This window comes from Buceros rhinoceros, unplaced genomic scaffold (assembly GCF_000710305.1).
Source record: "Buceros rhinoceros silvestris isolate BGI_N320 unplaced genomic scaffold, ASM71030v1 scaffold12604, whole genome shotgun sequence".
In the NCBI taxonomy this organism is placed as follows: domain Eukaryota; kingdom Metazoa; phylum Chordata; class Aves; order Bucerotiformes; family Bucerotidae; genus Buceros; species Buceros rhinoceros.
In genome coordinates, this window is record NW_010410101.1 from 29,436 (window position 1) to 38,646 (window position 9,211).

At 40.7% G+C, this 9,211-nt stretch overlaps 1 protein-coding gene across 1 annotated transcript in view; it reads left to right on the forward strand.

Moving 5' to 3' along the window:
- Positions 1–7,207: 7,207 nt before the first annotated feature.
- Positions 7,208–9,211, forward strand: part of POU6F2 (POU class 6 homeobox 2) — a gene marked incomplete at its 5' end in the record, with an annotated part of 57,562 nt that continues 55,558 nt past the window's right edge. The window contains 2 exons of the mRNA XM_010135481.1: positions 7,208–7,272; positions 9,166–9,194. Of these exons, the coding sequence (XP_010133783.1) occupies positions 7,208–7,272; positions 9,166–9,194 (94 nt within the window). The remainder of the gene's footprint in view (positions 7,273–9,165; positions 9,195–9,211) is intronic.

The following is a 9,211-nucleotide window of genomic DNA, read 5'->3' on the forward strand; positions in this document are numbered from 1 at the left end:
CAGCCTCAGATTTTATCCAATTTGGAATTGATCCTTGCAGCAAAAAAAAAAATTCTTCAGTTTATACTTGCAGTCATCACTCACGTTCAGTTAACAGCAGTTCTTTTGTTACCTCCAGCAATATGGAGCTATGCTTTTGTTATAAGAGGATCTCGGTTTCATATACCCTCTTGCCATCAATTTATAGTGCCTAGCACAGTGGCAATTGCAAAGACCTCAGAAACAATACATTCCTAGCCTATATGTTTTTAATTATATTTCCAGGTTTCATTTGCTGTTGGCAACTTGACGTTATTTTGATTTTGCTGAGGTGAAATATATGAGTTTCAAATGCAGCCTTGAAATTGATTAGGAATTAATACGGCAGCATTACAGACACAATAGATTTACCGCTGCTTTTGCAGCTCGGTGTGAACTCCCATATGGAAAACCTGTTGTGACCAGATCCAGAGTGACATGAGCAAAGTGGCTGAGAGTGGAGGTAAAAGATCAGAGAAAAAGAATCAAATAGGTAAATGCCAAAAGAGAGTCTATAATGGCAAAAAAAAAAAAGTCATACCCACACCCCAAAAAAGCCCAGGGAGGAGTCACAGGAAATGTGGGACATGGCTGCATTATGAAAAGAAAAAAAAAAATTCAATGTTCTGTACACCCCTCAGGAGAATATTAACAAAATTAAATCTGGAACCACGTAGTTGATGCAGAGCACAGCCTGGCCGCACACAGCACGTGCAAGCACGCTCTGGCAGGGGAGCAGGTTTCCTCCTGACACCAAATAAGATGGAAGTGCCTGGGAGGAGAAAGGGTTCTCTGTGGAAATGTAACATATGTGGCTGCATTACACTATTAACCCTTCTGCCTCCCCTGTTCTGCACGAGCTGCACTGAGGACACAGTACTCGAGCGCTTCCAGTTTCTCTGTAGCTTTATGTGCAGAGCAGAACTGCTGGTGAAAAAGAGAACAGTGGGGATATGGATGTATTTACAGGGGCTTTGAAGTGCTGTAGTCGGTCCTGGATTAGCTAGTGGTTTCTTAGGTATTTACAGTCAAATCAAGCCTTCCAAAGGTGTGTGCGGCAGGAGGTTGCTACCATCTGAGATGCAATATGCTCACGTAGTGCTGGTGCGGGGGAGCGCAGGCTCAGGAGGGTTCATTGCTCTATCTTTAGAAAAGGAGTAGCAGCAGTCACCTCCCCATTGACACACAGTAAACAGCTGAATAAAGTCACATTCCCAGTTCATCACTGAGCACTCGGAACTATTCTACAGTAATAAAATAGTGCCCCAAGGAAAATATTAACAGCATCCTGCTTAGGGACCTGCAGCATCCTTTTCTGCATGCCCTCTCCCCTCACACAGACTTTCACTCGGGTTTCATGTTTTAGTGGCTATCGCTCACCTCTTGTATTTATTTTTATTAGAAATGTGGTTTCAACTTCAAGGTTTTCAAACTAAAAGCTTCCTTCAACTTTGTTCACACTTCTCAAATCTCACTTTGTATACTGACATTTCAGCAAAACTCAGATGCTTAGTTAAAAATCAGTGTCTCAGCTGATTTGCTATCTCATATTCTCCATGAAACCTGGAACACAGAGAACCTTTCAAACTTCTTAGCTATGGTGTTTATGTCATGTCAACTTTGGGGAGAACTGACGTAACCACAGAGGATTAAATCCTTCCAGCTTTCTAGACACCTGGGTTCAGAACCAGGTTTGGATTTTGGACTGGCACGTATGTTTGCCAGAAATCTTTCCACTGCACTAAGGAATCATCTGTATTGTTCTTCAACTTCATATCAGATCAATACATCTAGTAAAGGTCAGGTTTGGAGTTGAAAGCAGTGAAAAGAAAAATATTCCACCTTAGATCCAATTTTGTTCACATTCAAGTCAGTGAGACTTCAGTGCAGGCACTTAGCTTAGATAAAAGCAGACCTATTTGGTGATGCTATTACATCACAAATAAATGGAAGTATCCAGATGTATTTCTGGCTTCAACAATGAGGATCTTTGCAAAGCAGCTGCCTTAGAAGTTTTACAGAAGCCCGATGTCCTGTTCTCAGCGATGTGTCCCTAAGTATTAAGCAGAATTTATTCTTCCAAGGGCAAAAGAGAAGGTCTGTACCTAGAAGTCTGATTTTTACTACGAATATTCAAATAAACAATTCCAGGCACGTATGCTAAGATCGCATGTTGTCCTGTTAAACCAGACTGTTTCAGAAATATTTTCTCAAATAACCAATATGAAGCGTCACATTACCATGGCGTGACCTCCCACTGCTTTTATAACATTTACATAGGCAAGTGGTCATGTTTACGTGTGCACATGCCATTCACACATTCAAATTAAAGGCAAATAAATGTTTTAGATTAAAAAATTTGGTGTGTCTCACAGTTGACACACTTTCTACAGAGGCTAGATCGCTGAAACCCAAGTGCTGGGCTCTTATCCGAGAAGACAGATGGCAATTTCCTTTTGATAAGAGTTCATTTTTTTAGCAGCAAGGGAGCCCTGAAGTAACCATTTTTCTTGTGGGGAAAGCATCTTTCCAGAAGCCAGATAAATCATTCTAAAATAGACAAACAGAGGAACCGAGGAACTAATCAACCCAAAATGAGCTTTCAGAAAGTTTAGGAGATGCTCTTTGCTTCCGTTCTTGGCACACGTGGAAACTACTTCAGAAAATTAGGGAACTCCGGTATTTTCAGTAGTCCTTCCTCTTTTATGATTACCAATACAATTTATGATTAGTAGCAATGCAATATTTTACCAAGTCAAATGAGGCAGCTTGGTTACAGTAGGTTTATATCATGCATAAAATAAACAGTTGTAGATATTTTAAAGACCTCATAAACATAGAGGTAACTAACCAGACAAGATGGCTCTGTTTAATTAAAATCTGGAGCAATGTGTGTGGGATTATCTGGATCTGGAACATTTCGTACGTGAAATCTATAAATGTGGGCAGCCAGGAACCCACAGGTCTAGAGTCTGTAAGTACTGACCTGCTGTTGAAGGTGCCAGTCAGTGGTTCTTTGTAGTTATTTGTATTTAAATCTATTAAATAGATTTAAATATATTAACTCTTCGGTAAACATGCAAAACCCAGCCTCAGACACCTTCGATTTAGTTTATCTTGTAGGATTAGAGCCAAACAGGATCCCTTTCCTCTAGTTTCTTTTCCTCTGTCACTACTAGAGCGGAAATGAAAATGGTTAGGGTGGTTTCCACTCACTCCTTGCCTGTGCCCTAACGCGCTCTTCATTATTCATGTCTCCAGGAGTTTGGTCCTAGAGACCTGGGAATCATGTCTGCTCTTTATTTGCTTTGCCATCACTCTATTCCAAATATGCTTTATTTTTTTTTTGGTAAATTGTTATCGCGTTTTTTTTAGACTGGTTCCAATTTGACCAGCAGCACCTTGTTTACAAAGATATTGTGAGAAAATTTGTGCATCCTCCTCTATCCATGTCATTTCAAGGCGGACGTGAGCACTGCGTGCTTCCCATCACCTCAGGTCGCGTCGCTTTGCATTGAATCAAGTCATGTCGCATCAGTGATACCGCTATCAGTACTTATTCCGGGTAGAAAATGCAGCATAGATTTAGACAGCAAATAGCTCAGCCACAATAAATGTTTATAATGAGCAGATTAAGTGTCTGTGAGAACCAGATATTTTAAGTGTCCCTGGCAAGTTGGTGCGTTCAGATATTCCAGTGTCCTTGTCTCTACGCCATATTCTGCACATAAATTTGTGCGTATACTAAAATATCTGTCCAAGCAGCCTGTTTGCAACTCTTACCACCTACAACCTTGCGAATATAGACCTGTGCAGTGTTGAAATAGCCAGGCATTATTGAGTAGGTCTGGATATTGTAACTACATTGCACCGCTTGTAGGTTGATCTTATCCCAGCACTGTACGAAAAACAAATGTTGACAGATTCTCCCCTCTCTCCAGCCCCCCACGCAGTAATTTGGGGTTTGCTTCAAACATTTGCCTGCTGGGGTGTGTTTTTAAGGAGTTCTGCATGATTAGGCTCTATGATGGCCATTTTATTAGACATTTTATCCTGTTGTTCATTTATAAATGTTAAATGCTGTAATTACCCTATTACATAAACTAAGAAGAAGGGAGGGGGAGGGTCAAAATAAATCAAAAGTCTCGAACTGATACCTAAAATACACAGGGTTTCCAAAATGTTTGATCATAGTATCTTTTTGGATAAAATTAACTTATTTTGTTTTATGTTTCCTGTATATACTCTCTTGGCTTTCTTGGGATCTGCATGGTCACAGGTTTCATGAACATTTGACTTTTGCTTAAGACGCTAAAAATAAATTAAATCGGCAGAGCTCAGGTACCCACAGTTGAAAAATTTGGCTGCAGAATTCTATATAAATGCTAAGTGGTCGTCTTCTTGCTTATTACACACAGTTATTTGGCACTCATTGCTGGGTTATCTAGGTGCTTTCCTAAGATGAAGCTGAAGCAGTCTTCTCAGAGTCGTCTTAAAAATTCCTTCCGGGGTTTTGAGATTCAGTGTAGGTCCAGGGAGCTATCAAATGACACAAGGTATATGTGCATGTTGAAGACAAGTAGGAATATAAGCATCAATACTGTGTAAAGCATTTGCCAGAAGAGTTGCTAGGGACTTCTAGGGACACTGAACTTCTGCATGAATTTGTTCATGTTTAGGAACCCGCCATGTAAGTTGGAATGCTCTGCTTCTATGTCTTCAAGCTATTCAAAACACTTGCATACTGTCATTGTTACCGGCATTATCATCTGTATTGGGTGTAGTGGCAAGATTTTGGTAATGGGGAGCTGCAGAGAAGGAGGGGGAAGAAAGGAGTGGACATAAGAGGGAACACCAAGGTCAGAGAAAGGAGGAGGAGCTGCACCACAGCAGAGCAGGTATCCCCCTGTAGCACTTGGAGGACCCCACACTGGAGGAGATGAATATTTCATGATGAGATCTGTGATCCTTGGAGAGCCCATGCAAGGGCAGGGGAAAGTGTGAAGAGGAAGGAGCAGCAGAGAGGAATCATTAGGGACTGAGCACAGGCCACATGGCCCTGCAACACCGGGGCGGGGAGAGGATTCAGAAGTGAACAAGTGTGGCAGAGAGGGGAGAAGAGTTCTTTTAGTGTTTGGTTTTCTTGTTTCTCGCTACCTGACTCTATTTTAATTGTCAATAAATTGAACTTTGTTGTTTCCAAGTTGAGTCTGTTTTGCCCGTAACAGTGATTGGTAAGCAGTCTCTCTATCTCGACTCATGAGCTTTCTCACCCTGTTTTCTCCCCCATCCCGCTGAGGCAGTGAGTGAGCGGCTGGGTGGGCATTTGGCGGTTAGCCAAAGCTAACGCACCACACCACCCCATCGCGGTAACTGTGGGCCGTATCTAACAACGATGAAGTTGTGCCTGCTGTTACTCCAGAGTCTGCCCCTCCATTCTCCATTGCTGCGTTCAGATAGCGTAGCTTCACGCCAAGCCTCTCCTGCATGTCCTTTAGAAAACACACAAGATCTAACTTTATTCCTACTATATAGCGTGACCTTACCTTTCAGGTTCCAGGCCCGTTTTTTCATAGGATGCTCCAGCATCCTGAAATGTCTTGGCTTTTCATCACACTGTTTGGGTTTTTTTCTTTATATTTGTTGAATGAGTGATACTGTAATGAGTAAACCTGGCTCTTAGTTTTCCAGACCAGGGGAATGAAAGTTCAGTAGGATATGCCATTTATAGAGAAAAGTAGAACGGCTGTGTAGGCCATCAGATCGGATCTTGCATTCAACAATGCATGAATGCTTGATCACTTTCTCACAAGCTCACTCAGATACTAAGTGAGATTTGGGGAAAAAAGATAGGAAGAGGGTATTCTAGCAGAAAAAAAAGGTATTTCTGGCTCTCAAGAAAGCCTTTTGCAGCATTGACTCTACCACACTTCCCTCAAAAAAGTTCTTTTCAAAGCCTGTTTCCTAACGCTGTCACAGTTCTGGGTTCCTGTAAGGTTCTTTCATCCTTCATCCTTTTACAGGTTGGTTTTATTTGTGTGAGTTCTGTTTGCTGCAGTGGAATCGCTCCTGCTTTAGTTAGAGCAGAACAACTTTCATATACTTTTCCTTTCAAAGTTCAGCTTTGGGAAGTCAGACAAATGTACTGAAGCTAATCAGTTACAGCAAGATTCTTCCTCATACGGTTTGCTTCCCAAATAATCGTGTCGTTAGCGGAGGCATCCTTGAGAGGGCTGGACTGTCACTCTTAACTAATATAGTTATTACCTGCTGTTTCAGCTGGTGTTTTGAGTGGGAGCAGAAGCCTGGGCACTGGAACTGACAACTCTAAATGTCTCAGCCTTCCAAATTAAACCGTTATTTAATTGCAGAACAAAATGGAAAGAGCCCTTTGTGGGATCTTTCAAGATATATTTCTAATATTTCAAATAAGTTTTCTCAGGGATCCAACCTGCACTGAGAAATGGCATAAACCTCTCAAGTCAGAGACTTTATTTTTAAAATAGGATATAATGTGTTAGAAGTTACCTTAGTGTCCAGACAGAATGCCCTGTACACAATTTGCACATGATATAAAAGGGGTTAAACAGAGTGTAAACCGCAGTCAACAGCTTCTCAAAGTGCTCAAAGAAAAATGCATCTTCTCATTTTTAATCAGATTTATGAATAGATAGAGATATTTCTGTATGCACTTGGAAGTCTCTTGCCCTGCAAGCTGGCCCGCTCACTGTGATTTTTCCTGGAACATGGTCCTACCCAGGCTACCTATGCATATCACAGCCTCTGCCATAATTTTTAATAAGTAGCTTATCTCTGTGATGCAACTAAAAGCAATCCCGAGTGTCTCCAGGGTTTGTTGTAATTAAATTTTATTGTTGTATTTGAAAATGCACACAAGAAAAATGGAAAGGAGGTGGTGGTCTGGATTTTAGGTTTTAACTCTTTGTAGTTTCCAGATTCACAAGCTTGCTTATGCTCCCCAAATAACTGCTCCTACATGCAGCTGAAGCTATAAACTAGAGCAGCAAGTGAAGTTTATTATCTGATGTCAGGTAACCCTGCAAAGATTATCATTTGCACCTGCAGTCAGATGCTGCAAGGGTCGTAGGTGCAGTAATTTGTGAGTTTCTAATAAGATTGTAGACGGCCTTTTCTCTAAGTCTTACGCTTTTGTGCCTTTCTTTTCCAGGTATTTACAGCTACAAGGGAATTGTACCAAGTCCCAGTGCTGCCCATGAAAGCACTGTGGAGAAAGTCAGGGTTTACCAGCTTCTAATCTGGACAATAAGGAAATGTCCCTGTTTTGAGCAGTTTATCTATCCTGCTCTCTGGCACTATGCTGCCGTGCTCAGGCACCACTACCCAAGCTGCTGAGGAGTGTGTGCAACTGTGTTTTCCCAAATCAAAATATTTCCTCCAACAATGTCATCTTTTCTGTCCAGCATTGCTACTAATCTTTATTTAGTTATTTACTTTACAGTTTCTAGAGGGTTTGGATGTGCCCAAGGTGCCCCTTTAGGCAACACTTTATATCAAGGTTCCATTTATAAATACTTCATGAAGGGCTAATGAATGATTAATCCATGTTTTAATGTATGACCAATCAATTGTTGTAGATTTTGCAACGTCCAACCGACAAGTAGCTTTCTTATAAGCATAGATTATAACCATACTTGACATCTTCTACTGATGGGCTTCTAAGCATCTATAACATACACACTACTCATATCTGTAGCATGCTTAAAACTTCTACTAATCACTGATTAATTTTTTATAGCCTATTTTGAAGCATAGCGTTTGAAGAATACCATTTCTATTTTGTCTGTGGAATACATCCCTTACTGCTGTCTCTGACTCTCCCTTTCTATAGGATTGATAATTTACTTGTCATCTAAGGACTTAGAGCTCCTACTAATTTCAGCTCAAACATTAAGCTTTTCTGAGTTAGTTTCAGCATTTTCACTTCAGCCTACAAAAAAATGTCTTTGCTGTCCCCAGACCTTTTTCTCCCTCAAACTTCTGGCTGCTTTACTCTGCTAATGTGCATTTTGCAAGCTCTGCTAAAATACAATGATTCTTAGGAGGCAAAACCATTCTAAAAATACATTTCCAGCCTGTTGAATTCAGTGTGTCTGATTGTTCTCAGGACAGCTGTCCAGTGATGACGGTTCCCAGCTTTTTTTTTAATTTTTTTTTTCTTTTACTGCCATGCCTGTGAGCTTGGTTCAAAGTTTGTCTGTTCTCAGAAAAGGATGGGAAAATCTAAACTTCACAATAAACAGTGAACGAGCCATCTCCCAGAGGACTTTTGATTCTGTCAGAGGAACACACATTTTGTATGTTTGATAAACCCAAGTGTTGATAGGAGTGTTCCTCTTGGGATTCCCATAGTCTCCTAAGGTGAAAGCCATGGCTGTGCTTATGCTTCATATGGAGCACCCAGGTAGAACTGACTGAAGTGAGCAGCACTACTCACTTCCTGGAAATTTAGGAGTCCTGCAATTAAGTCACTTGCAGTTGAGAAGCAGTAAGTACCATGTTTTGCAAATGAATTTTAGTATCGTATTTTGCAAGTGTATTTTGAATTTTTATTCCATTTCTGCTGAGCTTAATCATAGGGTGGAGCCCTCTGCTGTGATTAATCTAGATGTTGAGACCAATTCTTTAATGATATAAATGAAAAGGATCTGCAGATTTTTCCCGTTTCAGGGGTCATTAGTAAAATAGTTTGTTCTGAGTATCCCGAAGTAAATATCCCACTGCCATTCGCGTCAAACGCTGATCTTTCACTGATTGCAGTTTACAGCAGGATTAGGCTGCTACACCTGCGGCACTAGCACGTTGAACCTAAAGAAGCACATCAAGCATAACTCAGAAAAAAAAAAAGAAAAGAAAAAGGAAAGAATACAGGGTAAAAAAAGAGTTTTATAGTTTTATTTTTCAATATTAACATGGAATTTCCTCTGGATTTTCAAAACCATTCGTTGTCAAAGACACAAAAGCCTCAGAAATAGGAATCTCTCAGAACTAACCAAGCTCTTGGTTTTTACCGACGTTAGCACTATCAGTTTTAACTTACCCAATTAGCACTTCGTGTTTCTGTGTTTATCGTGGGGTTTACTGTGATCTCTTCTTTCTTTTTTTCAGCTGGTTAATAATCCGCTAGCAAGTCAGGCAGCAGCGGCTGGGGCGG